The 22,543-nt window shown below is 44.5% G+C and overlaps 1 protein-coding gene across 2 annotated transcripts in view; it reads left to right on the top strand.

Moving 5' to 3' along the window:
- Positions 1-9,801: 9,801 nt before the first annotated feature.
- The window catches only part of ankrd22 (ankyrin repeat domain 22), a 53,311-nt gene continuing 40,569 nt past the window's right edge, over positions 9,802-22,543 (top strand). Inside the window, exon 1 of one of the 2 annotated variants that reach the window (XM_084323499.1) lies at positions 9,802-10,074. In XM_084323499.1, the coding sequence (XP_084179625.1) occupies positions 10,054-10,074 (21 nt within the window). In that variant the 5' untranslated portion in view covers positions 9,802-10,053. The remainder of the gene's footprint in view (positions 10,075-22,543) is intronic. The other variant, XM_084323498.1, reaches the window with a different exon arrangement.

Here is a 22,543-nt window from a genome sequence, read left to right as displayed (position 1 = left end):
ATGGTGGCACTGGCAGGCAGCACCGTCGGCAGGCCAGCTAGTTCAACGCTATCGGACGGCCGTGATGTGCGACTCGTGGAGGATGCGTTCATTTTGGAATACGTGATTTTAGTGAACCGGATCATGTCACAATTTACTTAGGTGAAGCGTGAAGCGATGTTTCTTGAAAACATTCTCACGAAGGAGTGGCTCATGGGGCAGCGGGGTGCTTGGTAGAAATAAGAAGGTCGGGGGGTAAAGTGTCAATACATCACCACATGAGGTGAGGACAGGTAAAAACGGGCTTATAGAAAATAGGAAAAGGCCTATAGGTGGGAATCTATCTTAATTGTATTATTATAATTTTGCTCTGCAACATGGGTTTCCCAGTATCATAGAACAGTTAATTAAAACCTCTTAACATGCCCGCAGAAAAGTGGCCATTTTTGTTTTCGTTTTTGAGGACTGCATAGCCTTTTTACAAACCAAAATACTATACTTCATACTTATAGCACATGTATAAGCCTGGTCTCTTTTGAAAGATAACATTCTGAAGTTTCTGATACAATAAAGAAAGATCACCTTTAGTGCTAATGAAATAGAATAACATAGGTCTGAACTTGAGTTGTAAAAAAAACTTGTTACTCAAGTTTTTCTGTAGTAGTTAGTAGTCCAGAAGTACTATTTCCACAGAAATTAGCATGGCTTATGGATCCATAGCCTGAAGCCTTATGAAGTACATTTCCAAATTTCATAAAAATCCGTTCAGAAATGAGTGATTAGGAGTGATTTTGGTAAACTGTGTACAAAAGAAAAGCTCAGTTTTCTCATAGACTTCAATTCATTCTGCGGTTCTTCTCTTCCTGTTTTCGCTCATGAGTTTTTCACCTAGATCCCTGATTCGTACATCCCCAGGTGGGGTATCATTGGAAAGCCACACTCATTGGCTATAACCCTGTCCAATCATTTTTGAGATCGCCACACACCCACACGCACACACTCACTCAAACAAACAACACACTGCAGCACCCACTCTCCACACTTTAGATCACACAAACACACTTACACTTTATATTTATTGATAAAGGATTTGCACTACAACTCGTACACCTACTGTGAATTGTACCTAAATTGCACCTCGTCCCATTTCTCCATTTCTGCCTTGCACTATATAGTATTGTATATTAGTACACTGCACAGTATTGTATATTGTATGGTAACTACGTCTATTCTGCATCGAACATTGTACATATGTCTAAACTGAACACTGTGACCTCTTTTTTTTACTTCTAATTTTACTATGTTTTTATTTCATACTTATCTTGTCTTGCACAGTCTCTGGAGCGCAACAGTAAGAAGCATTTTGTACAAAAGTATTCTGTACTTCTGTATGACAACTATTAAAGAAACTTGAACTTGAAACTTGATTGACTGAACTAGAGCCCCAAGAGTCAGGAGTAGTATTTGCGCAATATCGTGTACTTTGCGCAAGCCTCAAATATCGGCATGTAACTCGAGAACCGCTGAACGGACTTTGTCACCTGAAAGGGCTCTCGACAGGCAACAAATGGGACTTTAATTCGATATTATTATATTGTATTAAAAATATGCACACCCGAGCCACTAGAGGTCGCCAAGTTGCCGGCTTAAGAGGTTGTGTAGTGGTGCAAGAAGTATGCAGCTTTACTTAAGTAAAAGTAGAAATACCCAGATAAAATAGTACTCTAGTAAAAGTAAAAGGTCCTCCATTAAAAACTCTACTCAAGTAAAAGTAGAGAAGTGTTTGTTGTTATTGTAGTGGAGTAAAAAGTACAATATTGCCTTTGAAATGTAGTGGAGTAAAGTACAACAAAGACAGGTCCTGAGAGCGGCTGAGAGGAAGTATAGAAAGTCACGCCTCACTGCTGACATCGACACATATCACAACCTCTTGTTAACATTCTCCAAAACCATTACTAATGCCAAAGCTTCTTTCTTTCACCATAGGATCGAGGCCTCTGCCAAGAATCTTCGCAAACTGCATGCTACCATGTCCTCACTCCCCCCCCCCCCACCTCCTCCTCCCTCATCTTTTTCTGCCGAAGACTTTGCGATCTTCTTTGAGGAAAAAGTGGAGAACATCCGCAGCTCCTTCTCCCAACCCCCACCCATTCCAAACGCTGAATCGAGAACCTCATCCTTCACTCTGTCATCTTTCTCTCCCATTACAGAAGCCGAGACCCTGACACTGGTAACGTCGAACCGTCCGACTACATGCCAGCTGGACCAGCTACCCTCCCCACTCCTCCAGACCATAGCACCGGACATCCTCCCATTCCTAACTGCAACCATCAACTCCTCACTCAACTCGGGGGTGGTCCCCACCTCCCTAAAACAAGCCAGAGTCACGCCCCTCATAAAAAAACCAACCCTGAACCCCACCGTCATAGCCAACTATCGCCCTGTCTCTCTTCTCTCCTTCCTTTCTAAAACACTTGAACGTGCTGTATCCAACCAACTTACTGCTTATCTCTTACAGAATGACCTCCTAGACCCCAATCAGTCTGGCTTCCGGACTGGCCACTCCACAGAAACGGCCCTCATTGCGGTCACAGAGGCACTTCACTTAGCAAAAGCGAAAGGCCTCTCCTCTGTCCTGATTCTCCTAGATCTATCTGCAGCCTTCGACACAGTCAACCATCAGATCCTCCTCGCGGCCCTCGCAGGAATGGGAGTGGCTGGATCTGCGCTGACATGGCTGACATCATACCTCAATGACCGCTCCTACCAAGTGTCATGGAGAGGGACTCTGTCGGCCACCCGCCCCCTCCGGACGGGTGTCCCCCAGGGCTCGGTCCTAGGACCCCTTCTCTTCTCCCTCTACACTAAATCACTGGGTAACATTATCACGTCTCATGGCTTCTCATATCATTGTTATGCCGATGATACTCAACTCTTCCTCTCCTTCCCTCCCTCAGATATCCACGTCTCTGAGCGGATCTCGGCCTGTCTGTCCGACATCTCCGCCTGGATGACGACCAACCACCTCAAACTGAACCTAAGCAAAACATAATTGCTCCACCTGCCGGCCAAATCCTCCCCCCTGACCGACCTCTCCATCACAGTCGAGAATGCAGCTGTGACCGCGTCGCCGACCGCCAAGATCCTTGGTGTTGTCCTCGACGACCAGTTGAACTTCTCTGCTCACATCGCAGCGACAACCAGAACCTGCAGATTCCTCCTGAGCAACGTCAGAAGGATACGCCCCTTCCTGACAAAAGAAGCCACCCAACTCCTCGTCCAATCAACAGTCATCTCCCGCCTCGACTACTGCAACGCACTGCTAGCTGGCCTCCCGGCCACTGCCACCAAGCCTCTTCAACTCATTCAAAATGCAGCGGCCCGCCTGATCTCAAACCTACCGAAGTCGGCCCATGTCACCCCACTTCTTAGGGACTTGCACTGGCTCCCCATTGCTGCACGTATCCGCTTCAAGGCCCTCGACCTAGCATACCGTGCGGCAAAGGGAACCGCTCCCGCCTACCTCCGGTCAATGGTCTCTAACTACACACCCTCAAGACCCCTACGCTCTGCATCTTCTGGCCGCCTCAGATCTACTCCTATCCAAGCTCCCGGAGGGTCATCAAAGAGAAGCCGCCTATTCTCAGTCCTTGCCCCACAATGGTGGAATGAACTACCCATCCCAGTTAGGACAGCCGAATCCCGTCCAATCTTTCGCCGTCGACTAAAGACTCACTTCTTCAACCATTATCTGAAATGATAAAAAAAAAGAAAAGAAAAAAAATCTAACCCTGACTAACCTTAATGTCATGCACTTGTCCTAATAAACTAACCTACACTGTAACACGCAACACTTTGATGAACATTGTTACTCAGCTGATAGAGTTATACCCTTCTTGCTGTCTTGTCGCACAGAACTTGTAAGTCGCTTTGGATAAAAGCGTCAGCTAAATGACTAAATGTAAATGTAAATGTACAAAGTTCCCTAAAATGAAAATACTCAAAGTGCAAGTACCTCAAATACATAGTAACTTTCCACCACTGCTTTTGTGATCGTTACAACCAGGAACTGGCAAAATAATTGGATGAGGTCGAAACCATAACAACAAAGGGCAATTACGGTATGTCAAGAATAATAAATTATAATCTACATTTTGCAATTTAGCTGACGCTTTTATCCAAAGCTATTTACAAGTTCTGTACGACAAGTCAGCAGGAAGGGTACAACTCTTATACCTGAGTAACAATGTTCATCAAACAGTGCTGAAACTTGGGTGCTGCAGTGTCGAGTACATAGTAGTAAAGACATTAGTATAGTAGAAAGTGTTCTGAAGGTCCAGATTAACACATAAAGTCTGCGTTTATTATTTTGTATACCTTATATATTGTTTATATATATAAGATATATATTCTCCCATCGTCTATTACCTAACAGTATTTATCATTCGCTTCTTTGTATATGTTCCATTCTTAACGCCGTAGGCGCGCGCGCATGCACCTGTAGACAGCGTGAGCGCATGCGCAGGGTTTTAGGACATGCCCAGGCAGAGTGTTGAGAGAGAAGAAACGTTTTGGTGCAGCAGTAAACAGACGGCAAGCAACGTATCTTGATAGACAGCTGTACAGCTAATTAGATACCACCATAATATTGTCGAGCCACTATTGGCAAAGTAGAGTGACTTGTTCGAGCGAAGTGAAGTAACGTTGAGAGACTTCTAGCTGAACCCAGCGGCGTTCTGGATTCAACTACCTATTGCGGACTACATGCGGGTTAGCCTTAGCATACAAGGGCTAACTAGCTAGCAACCATGCCAACGGGCGTTTGGAATAATAGCTATTAATCCTGCCATTGGGCGCTTGGAATACAGGAACCAGGTCCGTACGAGACCCTCCTCACCAGCGACGACAGGATTATCCCACGTTTGTCTGCAGCTCTCTGGAGTAGGAGCTCCAGAGAATATCGTCTCCATCCGCCATCTTGCTTTCCCCGTGCTGTTCACTCCTTCTCACTCCATTCAGAGCATCAACGGTCGAGTACTAGTAGTTCAGGACTATCATTACCTCTGACATTGTTGCATTGACATTCTACTAGTAACAGGAGATCTGCGATATATATAACATGTATGTTTGACGTTACTATTAAAGTGATTATTGAACTTGGTATCACTGTCCCCTCTCAGTTAATGGAGTGTCCGCCATTTTGTGTACCTTTAATGTCTGGCTAATTAATATTCTAGTAGTGGTCTAATCTAATATTTAAATACAGTCAGGGTTGTGTAGCCCCTTAGCTACAGAAAGAGTGCATGATAGTATAAGACAGTAAGAAGGTTTGTGTTTTTTTCAGATATTGATTGAAGAAGTGTGTTTTTAGTCAATGGCGAAAGATTGATCGGGGTTCGGCTGTCCTACAGTAACTGTGGTGGGAAGTTCGTTACACCATTGCTGCACGCGGACCCAGAATAAGCGGCTTCTCTTTGATGACCCTCCTGGAGCTTGGATAGGAGGGGTCTTGAGGGTGTGTAGTTAGAGACCATTGACCGGAGGTAGGCGGGAGTCGCTCCCTTCGCCACACGATATGCCAGGTCAAGGACCTTGAAGCGAATTTGTGCGGCGATGGGGTGTGCTAAACTAGTGCCTAAGAAGCAGGGTAACATCTATCTATGCAATTTAACTGTGGGTTTCTATGCTGCATAGTACATTTAGTAAGAAATAAACAATTGAAATTATGGGGATGGGGGGGGGGTTATTATAGAGACTCAAAGGCTATGCTGACACAAGCCATGTGTAGAACCATTACCCTGTAGGATGACGTAGGTTAAAAGGTCATAGGAGGCCCAGTATATTAACCATGGTCAGTTTCAACAGGCGTTCCGTCTTTTTACCTGCATGACCATCTTTACACTGCAGAGAAGGATCTGTGAGAATCAATGTAGGCCTCATGTCTCCTGCAACACGGCAATGCCCGACACCTGATGGTTATTTTAATCCTCAATTTCACCAGTTTGAAATCATTATAATAAAACCAGGGTCAGCTTTCCAGAGAACAGGGCCTTAAAGGCTCTGTGTGAAGAAGACTCATATCTTTGATTCTTGTTCATTGGTAAATGGAAAGTCTGCCCTGGCCGCCTGTAGCTGTTCCGCAACCGTTCCTACTTCCGGGGTAGGCCTGATTGGCCCCGACAGGCACGTGACCCGCCGCGGCAGCCCCAGGAGCAAGCGCGCTACTGCTGGAGTTCGCTTCGCCTTTCACATCGCTGCCGTTGGCGAAAGCAGGATGAGAGCAGGCTGAGAGGCGAGAGCGTAGATTTAGCTGTGTATCATTTAATCATTTAACATTTGAAAGGCATACATTGTTGTCATACAGAAGTACAGAATACTTTTATCCAAAATGCTTCTTACTGTTACACTGTTAGAGACTGTGCAGTGCACAGCTTTAGTCTCACTCGAGTGAGGAAGACCGCTGGTTCTCCAACATACAGCGGTGTGCTCTTCAGAATGTACCGGGAGAAACGTTTACTGTACCCCGCAGACATAATAAGACCGCTGGTTCTGGCAGACATAATAAGCATATAAGCAGTGCTTACTAACGTTATTAGTTACGTTATTTCTGACCGAATTAGTCATTCATTTGTCTGCTTTCGCCAACGGCAGCGATGTGAAAGGCGAAGGGAACTCCAGCAGTAGCGCGCTTGCTCCAGCAGTCGCCCCGCGGCAGCCCCAGGAGCAAGCGCGCTACTGCTGGAGTTCGCTTCGCCTTTCACATCGCTGCCGTTGGCGAAAGCAGACAAATGAATGACTAATTCGGTCAGAAATAACGTAACTAATAACGTTAGTAGTAAGCACTGCTTATATGCTTATTATGTCTGCGGGGTACAGTAAACGTTTCTCCCGGTACATTCTGAAGAGCACACCGCTGTATGTTGGAGAACCAGCGGGCTGTATGTGCCAGAACCAGCGGTCTTATTATGTCTGCGGGGTACAGTAAACGTTTCTCCCGGTACATTCTGAAGAGCACACCGCTGTATGTTGGAGAACCAGCGGTCTTCCTCACTCGAGTGAGACTAAAGCCGTGCACTGCACAGTCTCTAACAGTGTAACAGTAAGAAGCATTTTGGATAAAAGTATTCTGTACTTCTGTATGACAACAATGTATGCCTTTCAAATGTTAAATGATACACAGCGAAATCTACGCTCTCGCCTCTCATCCTGCTCTCATCCTGCTTTCGCCAACGGCAGCGATGTGAAAGGCGAAGCGAACTCCAGCCGTAGCGCGCTTGCTCCTGGGGCTGCCGCGGGGCGTGGCCGCGGCGGGTCACGTGCCTGTTGGGGCCAATCAGGCCTACCCCGGAAGTAGGAACGGTTGCGGAACAGCTACAGGCGCCCTGCCCTGTCCCACACCCACACATTAGGCAAATTACCTAAACAAGTGAGAAGAATTGACACTTTGTTCCTTCTACAGAACAAGTTCAAAAGAGCCGACTCCTAACAAGGAATCGAACTTCCCATCACTAGGAGCGGTGATCCCTGAGTGGGATGTGCAGACATGAGGATATCTCTCACACACACACACACACACACACACACACACACACACACACACACACACACACACACACACACACGCTTGCAGCATATAAAGATATACCATCATGGATCAATACAATCGTATAAAAGAAACTCTCAAACTGCACGTTATGTGATATTACCATCACCTTATGTGGTCACAGAATAAGGAACATTACATTTGAGGCAATAGCCTAATGGGATTCAGATTTTTATTTTTTTTTACATGTGAAATTGGTGATGTCACCAACGCACTTACTCGCTCATTCATTCATTCACCCACTCACGGTTGGCCACTCTGCCCCTAGTGGTGGCTCACATGCACTTTGTGTAAAACCAGCTCAATCTATGCGAGACTGCTTCACAATCACATCTAAGACCCTGTTGAGGCAATGTGGTAACGTTATTTTCCCAATTTAGTCAATATAGTCACTGTTTTCCACATAGATGTCCTCCAGTTCTCAATCCACATCCTGCTGAAGGCAATATTGCCAGGCTGCCAGCTATAGTCACACAAATCGCCCATGGACTTTAAAGCCCAAATCAAAGTAATATGATATACTCTTATTCCTACCATATATGAGCTACTGTGCGGAGGTGTGGGGTAATACCTACAAAAGCACTCAATATGCACCATGCAAAAAAAAGCAATATGAATAATCAACAATGTAGGATATTATGAACACACCAATAACTTATTTATAAAGCTACAAGCATTGACATTTATGGACCTAGTGGATTTCAAAACTGCCCTCATTGTATACAAAGCCAGATACAAACTAATTCCACAACATTCAAAAATGGTTCAGAGACAGGGAAGGAGAATATAACTTAAGAGGGAATCTTAAACAACCAATGGTACACACTACGCTGAAAAGCATGTGCATATCGGTGTGTGGAGTGAAGTTGTGGAATAATTTACCTAAATACATCAAACTGAGTAAACATGTGGCACAATTTAAAAAGCAGCTAAAAAGATACACATTAGAGAAATACAGAAATGAGTAATGAGGATAACAAAGTTATGTTATATTGTGTTATGTAGTGCTGTACAGTACTATTATGCACTGCTGTCAGGTGAATCAAGTTTTTTTTTAAAAGTAAAAGTATATTCTATATTGTAATATACTAAATTGTGTTATATCTAGTAAAATTAATGGAAGAACAAATATAAATGTAAGGGGGTAGGGATCAATAAGCTTAGCTTCCCTCTACTCCTTTTTTGGACATGTCTGCTAACCAAACACATTGCTCTTGACCTTTTGTTTATAATTCCTTTTTCTTTTTTTTAATGTTTTTTTTTAATGTTTTTTAATTTGTTGTTATGATTGTTTGGTTTGACGGAACAATACCGTGGTTTGTTTGGAGGAAATGGAGGATTACATGTTCAAAAATAAACGTTTCATTAATTCATATATAATGTGTGGCATATATACATACATACAATACACCCCCAACACATTTCTGTCAGTGGCAACTTTTGCTGTATGTTGCCATCAAAATGAGTAACACACTATGCAATTGCCGTCTCATCAGGGGCGACAACATTTCCACAAGCCCCCCTCACCCAAAATCTTGTTTTTGTCCCTCTCACTTTTATAAAGTCCGAAAAATAACATTATATAACGTTAATTAATGTGCAATACTTTTTCTGTGATGCGTGCGTTTGTTGTAATTACATGTCGATGAGCATGGCTATTGAAAAAAGTATGGTTAATGGAAATCGTCGTGGGTATGATTTGAGCTTCACGTGTGTTCTTCACATGCATGAAGAAATCAATCGCCCTTGCGCCTCATTATATGTTTTGGATTGAAGTGTGATTGGAGAGGTGTTCATAACGAAGTATATAGCACCAAGTCAAACGTCACAACTTGTCGACTCAGGTATCATTTAAGTGATTTAACCTGCCCGAGTTTACCACTTGGTCGGCCGTTGGAGCGCAACTTCCTGGTGGTAAATTCGGAAACGTCCGACTTTGTGCGGCTCTGCAGATATACCCTACTCACTTTATGAGTTGACGAGAAGCGATCGAAGGTACAGAGAAAGCAGGCTATGAGGGGAAGGTAGGAGGCTGATGACAAAAGATGACATCAGACCCTATCCTCTCTTTTTTGCTAACCGGCCGTGAGTAGTAGGCATACTCATGCATGCTGCTGTACTGCTGCTGATGCACGCTCATCTCTCTCTCTCGCTCTGCTTGTGTGGACTTGCCACAACTGCGCAACAGCATGCTGGGTGATAGTCTTGATTATGAAAGAATGGGGAAAGTATGATTACTCATCCGCGCCCAACATAGACCACACCTTCAGACTTCTAAGAGGGGCGATGACAAACGTACAACGTGGATTGGTGGATACGACTTTTTTTAAACGACAAGGCAGAGGATGAAAATTAGACTCCTTTGATATTCAGTTTATTGGATTCGGTCGACTGGCTCAGGTGCGTGTGTTTGCCTCTGAGTGAAGGTCCCTCCACCCCCTCACCTCCCGACGCTACGTCAGAGCGGCAACATGGGGACGGCGTATTCCGAGGTAGGCTGACTTGTGACATTTTACCTTCAAATCTTATTTGTGGGACATTGTTTTGGGCGACTTGTCAGCTTATTATTATTCTATTTAGCTGTGATGGGGTTGAGTAGGAAACCGACCCCGCAACCGACCGTTCGATAGCGAAAGATTATAGCCTGCATGCGTTATTGTTTCAGCCACGATTAAACATGTATACAAATAACACAGATCCACCTTGAGAAAGCGGCTGTGCAGGACGCGCAATCCCTGAAGATACGGATTCTCGCTATAAACGTTCATCATTGACAGGTAGCCTAAAGGTTATTGTGTGATGTATTGGGAGTTGAATTGACGGCAAGACAGCAATTGTTGACTTGACAGCAAGTCAACTCCCAATACACCCGTCTTGCGTTAGGTTGCAGTTACACGCTGCGTTGATATGCTGTTATAATGGAAATAGTTGGCATGATATGGCAAGATATGAGTTGGCTTTGAAGTTTCCTCATACCTGCCCAGTGGCCAGAGCGGAATGTGACAATGGAATGTGAATCTGTGTTTGAGAGAAATACAGACCCTGTATTCATCTGGTGGTCAGCGGAACAGTGCAGTGATCCTCTATATAGTTAGTTAGAGATAGCTGCAGTGCTACAGCCTACATTATCCTTCAGGATAGCGTACATTTAAGTTAACAATGTGATGTATTTATCCATTATATATCCAGGCAGTAGGACTGCAACAACAAAGACCACCGCACCAATCTCTGGTTGGGACATCTCAGGAAATTCAACTAGCACCTATATCTACAGTTTAAAATGCTTATCCCAACTAGGGGCATCCAGAACCGGGACAGAACACAAAAGCCTGTTCACAAACAGAAGTCCTCAATACTTTGCCTTACCCTTAAGCAAATCAGTAAGCGGAGCCACAACAGTAGAGAAATGTACAAAAAAAGAGAGAAAGAAAACTCAAGACCTGACACCACATGATTCATAAAACACTGAAATGTAGCTGGTGCGGGAATGGCTAGTTAGAGCAATCACACCTGCCCTGGGTCAAGCTAATCGGACCAGGGAGCAGGTGTGGCTGCACACCTGTTGCACATTGAGGTAATCAGTGTGCAAAGGATAAATTGACCATCCTCAGTCACACACTGAGGAGAGCCTTTGTCATGACAACATTATATCTGCTCCTGGTGTGTTACATGATTTGGCCACTCTCTTAAAGAAAAAACTGTTTGTATTCGCCAGCATTTCTGGATAATTTTAGGAATGTGCAATATGGACATGAAGTCCTATTTCAAGTTCAGAATACACAGACTGTATTCATTCATGGTCGGCGGAACATTGCATAGACAATCTTATCTCCATATAGTTAGAGATAGCTGCTATGGTCTATATTAGCCTTCAGCATATAGCTTAGATTTGACAATAGGCTACATATGCAGCAATGTATATCCATTGTACCATAACCTAGGACAAATAATCCTAACTAGTGTAGATGTGAAAGGATTATACTATTGCAGCTCTAGTCTACAGCATACAGTAACCCAGTGGTTCTAAACATAGGGCCTGGGGACCACCAGGGATCCTTGAGTGGGTTCTGGGGGTCCTCAGAAAAACTGGGAATAGTTTCAGTATTTCCTTTTTACTGGAATGTAGACCAAATAGAATACGAATGACTACAGTACTCTGTTCAAGTTTCTTTAATAGTTGTCATACAGAAGTACAGAATACTTTTGTACAAAATGCTTCTTACTGTTGCGCTCCAGAGACTGTGCATGACAAGATAAGTATGAAATAAAAACATAGTAAAAATTAGAAGAAAAAAAAAAAAGAGGTCACAGTGTTCAGTTTAGACATATGTACAATGTTCGTAGACGTAGTTACCATACAATATACAATACTGTGCAGTGTACTAATATACAATACTATATAGTGCAAGGCATAAATGGACGAGGTGCAGTTTAGGTACAATTCACAGTAGGTGTACGAGTTGTAGTGCAAATCCTTTATCAATAAATATAAAGTGTAAGTGTGTTTGTGTGATCTAAAGTGTGGAGAGTGGGTGCTGCAGTGTGTTGTTTGTTTGAGTGAGTGTGTGTGTGCGTGTGGGTGTGTGTGCTGTGTGCATTTGATGGTTGTTGCATAGTGATTATTGTTCGTTTAGCGATTATTGTTCGTTTAGCAGCCTGATGGCCTGGGGATAGAAGCTCCTTCTGAGTCTTTCTGTGCTCGCCATAAGACTCCGGTATCGCTTGCCTGACGGCAGCAGTTCAAAGAGGCAGTTGTTCGGGTGGCTCGAGTCCTTAATAATTCTCTTAGCCTTCCCCTTGCACCGCTTGTTGTAAATGTTCTGGAGGGTGGGAAGCCCCCCTCTAATTGTGCGTTCGGCTGAACGTGTCACTCTTTGTAGTCTGCTACGGTCTTGTGCAGTGCTATTCCCAAACCAGGAGGTGATGTTGCCGGTCAGGATGCTCTCTATTGTACATGAGTAGAAGTTCCTAAGGATCTTCTGACTGACTTGGAACTTCCTTAGGCGCCTGAGGAAGTAGAGGCGTTGTCGTGCCTTCTTCACAACACTGTCAATGTGTGTGGTCCATGTCAAGTCCTCGGATATGTGGGCTCCGAGGTACTTGAAACTGTTCACTCTCTCAACTGGTGCCCCGTCGATGCTGAGGGGGCTGTAGTCCTTGACCCCCGACCCTACTCTGCTGAACTTCACTATTGCTGTTGAATTCAGTCATATATTTTTTTTTTTTTTTTAACTTAAATTTAGACATACAATAGACATACAACACAAGTTAACATATACAATAACATCAATAACACAACAGTACAATGATGTAGGCCCCTTGAGCTCGGCTGCGCTCATCTTCCCAGACCCCCGCCAGAGGAACCTCCCACCCTCCCCCCCTAGAAACCGGGCTCCCCCGCATCCCAGGTCCGTCCCACGCGGGGTCCAGCACTCAGCGACACGGGCATCTTGAATCTGATTGGGCCCGACCCAGTAGAGGGGCGAGGGGCAATACTCCCCCCCACCGAGCCAAGCCCGCTACCTCCCATGCCACCAAGCCCCCCACCCCACGCACAACCAACCCACAACCCACGGGATCCCACTCTTCCGGGTCAAACCGCCTAAACGCTGACCCCCACCCCCCTGAGTTGAGCCCATTGGCGCCCCCCATATCTTAGGCCGCTGCGCCCGTAGCCGGGCCCCCATCGACACGGGTCCTTTGAATCAATTGGGCCAGGCCCAGTAGAGGAAAGGATAGGGGACTCCCCCCCACCGAGCCAAGCCCGCTATTCCCCATGCCCCCGAGAGCCCCACCCCACGCCCATCGGCCCCCCAACACTCAGGGCCCCGCCGGGCAAAGTCCAGCCTCTCTGATCCCCCTGTGAGAGACCCCTCCCTCCTCCCCGAGAGATAGAACACCCCCATATCCTGGTCCACCATGCACAGAGCCGAGCCCCCAGAGCCCCCACCCACCCCCGCCCGACCGCCAGGCCCCTGGCCCACTAGAGCCCCAAGCCCAGGTCCGCAGAAGGTCTAAGCACCACGCCTCAATGGCCCCCCGACCCCCCGCGACGCCAAGCCCGGTGCCCCCCCGGTCCCGACACCTGACCGCCCAGGCACGATGGCCGAGGACCCCAGGAAACCCACTGTACCTCCCATGTCACCGACATCACCACACACAAATGAAACTAACAATACAATAAGCACACTCTTTCCCCGGTTGGCGGTTTGGAGGGGGATCAGCCCTCCTACTGGAGAAGCCCCCCCCCAGAGACTAAGATACCCCCCGCAGGAGGCTCTCCAAGCCTCTCTTCATGTCCAACATTTTGTATTCTTGTCCTTCATATTTGTCCATGTGCACATTTAAAACATATATACTTTACATAAATCGCTCCCAAGGTGCACGGGGGATCCATGTGTCTCCCCCTCTCCCCTGCTGGTAGGTGCAGAGTATTGGCTCTCCTGTTGAGAGGGCTCTGCCTAGTGGCGAGGGGTGCCTGATGTCTTGGCCCCCCTTCCTCTCACTATAATTGTCCAACATTAGTGTTGTCTATTGTGCTAGAACTCCTGGTCAAAGTTCTCTGTCTGCTTTTCCTCCTGTTCCGAGACCCCCGCCTTCCAGTCCTCCCGTGATTCGAGTCCCATGTTCCATTGACTCTCCTTCATCCCAGTCCAATGTGTGTAAACCTCTGTGTGATTATAGTTCTCCATTCTCTGTGTGTAGCATGTTTACTCCTCCAATTATTCTATGTGTTGTATATTTACCCTCCTAATTATTTCCATCTGCAGTGATTATAGTGCACATTCGTGTATGTGTTCCATTGGGCATTATTGTCTATAGCTGGGGTGGTTAATCCGTTCTTTATGTACTCCTCTCGTTCGCCTCCCCGTGTCTCACCTCGTCTCTTCCTTCACGTCTCCTTATCATTTCCTTCACCTCAAATCTCAAAAAGTTAATAGTAACCGCTCTCGGGGGGCCTGCCAGCGGGCTGCTTCGGCGCAAGCGCCCCGTGGGCTCTCTGAATCTCCATCACCACATACAGGGCCATATACTCCCTTTCCACTCCGTCCTCCAATCTCCATAACCGGGTATTATTTCTCCGCGGTCTCCCTTCCATGTCCGACAGCTTTAACTTCATTTTTTCTTGTTGTAGAATTGCAATTGTCAGTACTTCGTGTATCTTCATTTCCCATTCCTCCGCCTCTGCCGTTCTCCCTTGCAACGTCGCCACGCTCTCACCCTGTTCCACCATCTTTTCATTGACCGCTTCGAGTCCCGCATCCATTTCTCCCCCGATATCCTCCTGCTCCGTCTTCAATTCCTCCCCCAGCCTCCCGACATCGGTCCTTATCGTGTCCGTAATTGTCTGCATATCCGCCAATATTGCGTCCGTCATTGTTTTCATCATTGTTTTCATATATGCCAATATCTCGGCCTGCATGCAGACCGCCCATCCTGGCACTTCCCTGTCGAGCGGCCCACCTCCTCCTTCCACCTGGTCCCTCTCTCCCTCGCGACGGGGATTTTGTATCTTCAGATTCTCCCTTCTCAGAGATCCCTCATTTTCTCTCTTCTTCTCATTCCTTGTTTCCTCCTTGTTCCTTGATTGCATCTCCATTTTTTATTTCTTTTCGGGTCTTTATTCATCAGTTTTTTTTACTTATTTGACCAGGAGCTCCAGCACACGCGTGCTACCCGTTTCCTCTCGTACCGGAAGAATTCAGTCATATCTAACTGAATCTAACTGAACTTTTTGGTCTGTCCACGGGCCAAGACTAATTGGTACCACTGTACCAACCAAACTTCATATTCTTGTCAAGTATTTTGAAAGGTTGGGGCATCTCAGGGAATTCAACTAGCACCTACCTGACTAGCACCGCCACCTACTGTACCAACTAGCACCTACCTGACTAGTACCTACCTGACTAACACCTATATCTACAGTTTAAAAGGCTTATCCCAACTAGAGGCAACCAGAACCGGGGCAGAACACAACAAAGACTTTATGTTTTCAAAAGCCTGTTCACAAACAGAAGTCCACACACACTTTTGTCTTACCCTTAAGCAAATCGGTAAGCGGATGTGGGACTCCACATAAACAGCATACCCCTCAAGACCAGACACCACATGATTCATAGGGTACTGAAATGTAGCTGATGCGTTACTGTGGTGTGGGCAGGGCTGTACGTAAACTTTTTTTGCACATAGCACTGGTGCTACAGAGGTTGATAGTTTTGTAGCACAGGCCAAAATCTTGTAGCACAAGTATAAAACGTGTTATATTTGTAACAGTCACAAATGTGCCTATTGTATTTGTGTTATTTAGTTGCAGTGCCATGTTTGGCTGTCATTTAGTATATCGCCATGTGTTATTATTACTATGATACTCTCATATGCTATTTTCAATTAATATCATAAACAACATAAGGAATATTAGCATAATTTTGAGTGGACTGAAGGAATGAGTCAGCGTTAATAGTTTTAAATGCTAATAATTTATTGAAACATAGAAGTGGGGTCGGTTGGGACACACACACACACAATGGGGGACCCTGATGTAAACAAGACAAACGTCTTTATCTGGTCTGCATCCCCTTAACAATTGTGTGTATTGAGCCGTACTGTATTGTACCCATTCTGCAATCTGTTAAATAAAGTTTTCATTCATTCACACACACTGTTTCAACTCACCACCCCTGCATCATATTGTAGTCTAGTCTGTCTTCAAACTTCCACTCCTCTCGAAACTTGTTTATTTGAATATCAACATTATCTGTCCATCCTCAGTTTACTATAATATACTCCTGTCCTGAGTCCTGACTAGTGACTTCATCGTCTTTCCAAACGCACGCACGCACGCACACACACAGGGAAGGGGAGAGAGTGCCCCCCCCATTTCCCTTTCCCCAGTCCACACTGTCTGCTTGCTAACGTTGTGGTGATTGTAATGGTACATAAACGTTAATTTCGGGCGATGTGCGCATAAAGGAATGGCGACGGTGCAAAGCATGTAGATGCATTTGACCCGTTGCGAGAAAAAAAAAACACCACAGACTTATTTCGGGACGTGTAGGCGCACTGCTGTGTTAACGCAGCAGCCAGCAGTGCGCACCAACCGACCAACGCGCTGCTCTGCTTGCAGAAGCGCGGATATGACTCGTCGAGTTGTCACAAGAGTTTTTTCAAAATAAGAGTATCATATGCACCTGAACGTTGCTAGCTTTCGGAGCCTAGCTGGAGCTGCGCGTGGGCAGAAATGAGACCCGCTACAGGATTTTCAAAATAAGAGTATCTATATGAACCGAATCCCTATCGCACCAGTGCTATTGAAGTAAATCCATCCATCGCACAGACCGCTGTTGCTGTAGCACGTGCGATATATATGTCGCACTGTACACCCCTGGGTGTGGGAATGGTTGGTTTGAGCAGCCACACCCGCCCTGGGTCAAGCTAATCAGACATGGGAGCTGTGCACCTGTTGCACATTGAGGTAATCGGTGTCCACAGGTTAAATTGTCCATCCTCACACACACTGAGGAGAGCCTTCGTCATGACAACATTATATTAGAGCTGCCGCGATAACCGCATTACCGCGGTATCGCTGTTGCATCACGCTCACCGCAGAGTTAGGCTGAATACCGCGTCACCGCTGTTTTTTATCATAATAATAATAAAGTTGGCTTGCGGCTTTGCAGATATACCCTACTCGGTTCCAAGCGACCCTATTGGGTAGAAGTGGTACCAGAAAAGTCATGTGAAACATTGCAGACCACTGACTGGTCAGAAGAGAGACGCGTCACAGTTTGGAGGCTCTGAACAAAAACAGAACGCCGCCATCTTTACTGCCTCGCTAAGGATGCATTTCATTCAGGATTTGTTTGCGACAGAACCAAGTGCAATAAACAAAAAAGAATGGATTCACTGTGTATTCTGCCTTATTTATTGATGAAACAAAACCGACATCAACCCAATTTACCACCGAGCGGAGAGTTTAGTGTCACAACAAGATCGCTGATGTGTTAAGTTTGTTGTTGTTATTAGCCTAATACTACCGTCAGCCGATATACACGAGAGGTAACGTTAAACCCGGGTTGCTTGGTAGAATACACAATGAGAGGTAACGTTAGCTTTGGCAGAATAGACGCAACGAGAGTATGGTTAATGTTGTTATTGATTGATTGATTGATTTAAACTGTGTTAAACTCTGGCTTGCTGCAAGCCCTCGGACATGGCTAATTGGCTATGCCCACGGAGCTTTCAGTGTACACAAGCGAGCGGCACCGCCTGCATCCCCACACGGAGACAAACGGAGTAGTACCTGGCTGCAGTGGAAAAGGAACAAAGTACCAGGTGCCTAAAGCGGGTCGAGTCGAGTAGGTACTATGCAGTGGAAAAGCGCCATTAGACTAGAGGCAGGCTATAAGAGTAGACTACTAAAAAAAATTAAAAATGCATTCAAACTTTTTATTTTTTTTGTGCGCACTGCGGTAATAACCGCGGCGGTAGGAAATATTTCGCAAATTTGTGCGGTAAGGAAACTATCAATACCGCGGCAGCTCTACATTATATCTGCTCCTGCCTCCTGGCTTGTTACATTTTGCCACTCTCTTAAATAAACCGTTTTGTATTCACCAGCATTTCTGGATAATGTTAGGAATGCCAAATATTCAAGATTATTTATTAAAAAAAAAGTATGACAGGGCTCTATGGAGAAACCATGACACTCTCCAGACTAAAAGTTGTTTCAAACAAACAGCTGGATGTCATTTAGCCAAATCAGCATGTCTTTCACCTTTTACATATCTAGCTTTGGCATGGATTGATTGTTTAGATTGCTAGCATGGCTAACAAATGCAAATATATTGTAGTCTGCCCCGTTGTTCTAACCAGGAACAAAAACGTTCCTTTTGCCCCCTTGATGCGTGTGCACACTGAGTCTGACGTGGACGTGAAACACATCTATACAAGGCACAAGTGAAGTGAGATATCGCCTTCAGCCTTGGCTGTAATGGAACGAAGAGGATAGGCAGCGGGATGTGTACTTTGACACAACACTGTTAACAAATACTTGCTTGGTATTGCAACAGGTCACAATTATCACATGTTCAAATGGTTTAGCGATGGCTGCGATTGGATACAGTGGAGCAGACTTAATGCTCTGTTTTTTCTCCTGAGTCAACTGACATAATATGGCACGTCTTTATGTAAGCAGAGATATCGTTCTTAAAGCGCAGCCAAAAGAAATAATGTAGTATGCTATGCGATCATATGTTTTTCTGACACCTAGGTAAGGCATAAAAGAAAATATTGTTTGGTTCCTGTTGGTTGTCAGTTAAGGCCATGGGTAGGTAGGGAATTTATTATATTTTTTCCCACGGCGACTATGGATAGGGAATTCTTTATTTAATTAAAATGTTCACAACAACATGGATGCACATGTACTCTGCCAGCATGTTTAATATTCATAATACTAAAGGTTTGACTAAGATTTTTATGAAACTTTTTTGTAAAAAATAAAATAAAAATTTATTTTAAATAAATTGGATCGCACCTAAATCGGCAGGGTTGGTCGGCAACCGGAACCAAACCATAATTTTTTTTAGGCCTAACTAATAGCCTGTTGCGAAATTTCGAGGGGACTACAATTTGGAAAAGGGCATCCGCATCCCCTACGAAGCCGTCATCATGCGGCAGCCTGTTCCTCACCAACAATGTCATCTTTAATGAAATAACCATGAGCAAAATGTTCACCTCGTCTGCAGGGAGAACCTTCCTCAACAGCTCCCTCATAGTGCTTTCAGACAGACACGGTTCTGGTTCTGGCTCTGGCTCCTGTCTGGAGTCTCAGAACCTTGGTGCTTTCTGGCGAACCAGCCCGCGTTCACACCAGTTTAAGCAGAAACAACCGTCCTCCGTCATCAACGGACAGTGCAAACAGTGGCAAAATGGCGGATCGCACAGTTTTTTAAATGTATTAATTATTTGATCTGATGTTCTAGTGAACCCCGCCTTGGCCATCTCTTCCACAAGTTCTGCATACAGCTTGCTCTTTCTGGTACTACTATGTAGCTTTCCCCGGAACTCTGTTGATGCCCAAATCAGCCACCAAGCATTTTGTTTCCACGGCAGATCACTACAAATAATTGTTTTCCCACTGACATTGTTGACATTGTTGTCAGTCGCTGTCTCCTTCCTTCTGTCGCTTCCTGTTCTTTCGCTTGTCTTCACAGCCTAGAATATGACACGTGGCCAGGGAGCGAAATTAACTTTTTGACTCACCGGCCAGTGGCGGATAGATGGGAAGAATCTACCCGCCAAGCATATTTCTTACCTGCCAACTTTTTTTTTATTAAAAAAATAATAATTATTTTATATAATTTTTTTTTAATAAAATATATATATTATATAATCATACTTGTAGTTGTATTATCTGCGAGACATCGCCACCTCACTGTCTGCAAACAGCTCCACTGTCTGTGTGTATACTCGAGTGGCCTCCAGCTCCAGCAAGGATTCTCCGGCGCTGCAGCTGGCCCCTAAACTCTACATTCAGCATGCAAAAGGATTCTCCTGTGCTACAGCTGGACCTATTCAGCAGCCCTCATGCGATGTAAGCCAGGGACTCGAATACGCATGTTGTAGGACATTGATGTCAGGAGCTATCTGTAGCTACTGCTGGATGGCGTTGGGACTAGGGATGGGTATCGTTAGGATTTTATCGATACTACTACTCTTATCGATACTGCTTAACGGTTCGGTACTTTATCCATACTCTTATCGGTTCTTTTTGATAATTTTTTTGCAAGAAAAAAAGACAATTAATTAAGAACAGAATCGACATTGCTTTATTATTTATACAACTTTATAAATAAGTATTATAAATAAATATAATTTCTTCAGCAACAGCAGCAGCAATGTTCTTTTATATAACTTTATAACTCATCTCCCTATAGTAAAGATTATAAATGATTGAATTATTGTAAATTTGTGTGCAGTGGTGGGAATAGCTGCTTCAATAATAACTTATAACAACAACAGACAAGTTAGACAACTATGTATACAAAAAAAACGATATACACTGAATGATTAGTTGTTACCTAAAGTCCTTGGACTCCACTGTAGAGAACGGGTGCAGGCCTTTGACAACAAACTTTGTCACAGCCCTGTGACACTCATTCACCCTATCCTCTGTCATCCTTCCTCTAGCTGCTAGGGAGAAAGGACTTTGGGTGGTGGAGGTAGATTGTAGTATTTGTAGCTAAACAATTATTTTGTTTATTAGCCTATTTGTAATAATTCGTTATTAGCCTAGGCAACTCCGTATCTTGGCTTACCGGCTGCAGTGGACGTGGATGCAGATGGAACACTGCGCTCAAGGCAGTCGAAAACGGCGCATTTCTGCACACTAATATCATGTTTTGCCAACGGATGTTTTGATAAATTGCTCGTATTTTGCCACCCTTACTGGCAAATGTTTTGTTGCACTTGTGGCAACATGCGTTGTCGGCATCGACTCTTGTAAAGTATATCCATACTTTCGAGCGCTTCGCTCTATCCGCCATCACGACTCAGTGCATGCAGACTCAGAGCTGTCTGTCTGTGTGCAGCACGGAGACAGCGCTTTCATTACGGAGTACCCGTATGCAGTGATGGGAATAACGGCACTATAAGTAACTTCGTTACTAACGGCGTTCGTTTTTTCAGTAACGAGTAATCTAACGGATTACTCTTCCAATCTTAATAACGTCGTTACCGTTACTACAAAAAAATGCGGCGTGTTACTATGAATGAACCTGTTTCTTTCATCAGACATATCTCTGCGCCGAGAGGCAATAATATGTTCTTCCTTGTTTAGTGGACAGTGCGCGAGCCAAGCATACATGCTGACGATTGGCTGAGGTTGAATACAATGTCATGGTAAGCCAATCAGAGGTGGAGGTGGGCGGGTGTCTAAAGCATCCAGAGTCTGACACACAGCGCGACAAGACAAGCGATCACTGATCAGTCAGCATGAGACCGCGGTCCGTGTAGTGTACGTTTTGAGCTCAAAAACGAATCCAACGAACAACACAAGCGACTCAGTCAACATGAGACCGCGGGTCCATGAGCGTTTTGTGTTCACTCTTTGCAGCGCAGGGCACTGAGTGGCTCTACTGCAGTGCTGACAGCCTTATCAACAGTGCTGCACTTCCTGGTTTAATAGCACAGGCTTCAGGTGCTCAGAGATATATATATATATATCTGTATGTCATGCATGTCTTAAATGTAATGATTAGATTAGTTTAGATGATTCGATTAGATTCTTATGTTGTGTATGTGATTGATTGATTGAAAAGTTTATTAACAGATTGCAGAATGGGTACAGTACAGTACAGCTCAATACATACAATTGTTAAGGGGATGCAGACCAGAGAAAGACTTTCGTCATAAATGTCATGAATTGAAAATGGGGGACCCTGATGTAAACAAGACGAAACTCTTTCTCTGGTCTGCATCCCCTTAACAATTGTGTGTATTGAGCCGTACTGTATTGTACCCATTCTGAAATCTGTTAATTAAAATGTTCAATCAATCAGTATATATTTGTTATTTATTTTTGGTATAGTGCTTAACAAGCATAATTTAATGTTGCCCAGTTGTGGCCTGTTGAGGGGCAATACATATCAAAAGTTCCAAAACATCTATTCTGTTTGTATTTGTATGATCCACTATATAAACATAGTAATTATAATATCTACATAGCCTACATGGCATTTGATTGGAGGCTAGTCTCACTTTGTCCCACAGCAACATTAAAATAGTTTAGATTTGTGTATGTTGTTTATGTAAAAAAAAATCTTGAAAGTAACGCAATAGTTACTTTCTGAAGTAACTAGTTACTTTTATAATTTGTAACTGAGTAAGTAATTTAGTTACTTTTTGGAAGAAGTAACTAGTAACTGTAACTAGTTACTTTTTTAAAGTAACTTGCCCAACACT

The sequence above is a fragment of the Notolepis coatsorum genome (assembly GCF_963971535.1).
Source record: "Notolepis coatsorum genome assembly, chromosome: 10".
NCBI lineage: Eukaryota > Metazoa > Chordata > Actinopteri > Aulopiformes > Paralepididae > Notolepis > Notolepis coatsorum.
The sequence above is the reverse complement of the archived record's forward strand: the minus strand, read 5'-3'. Positions and strand labels throughout refer to the sequence as shown.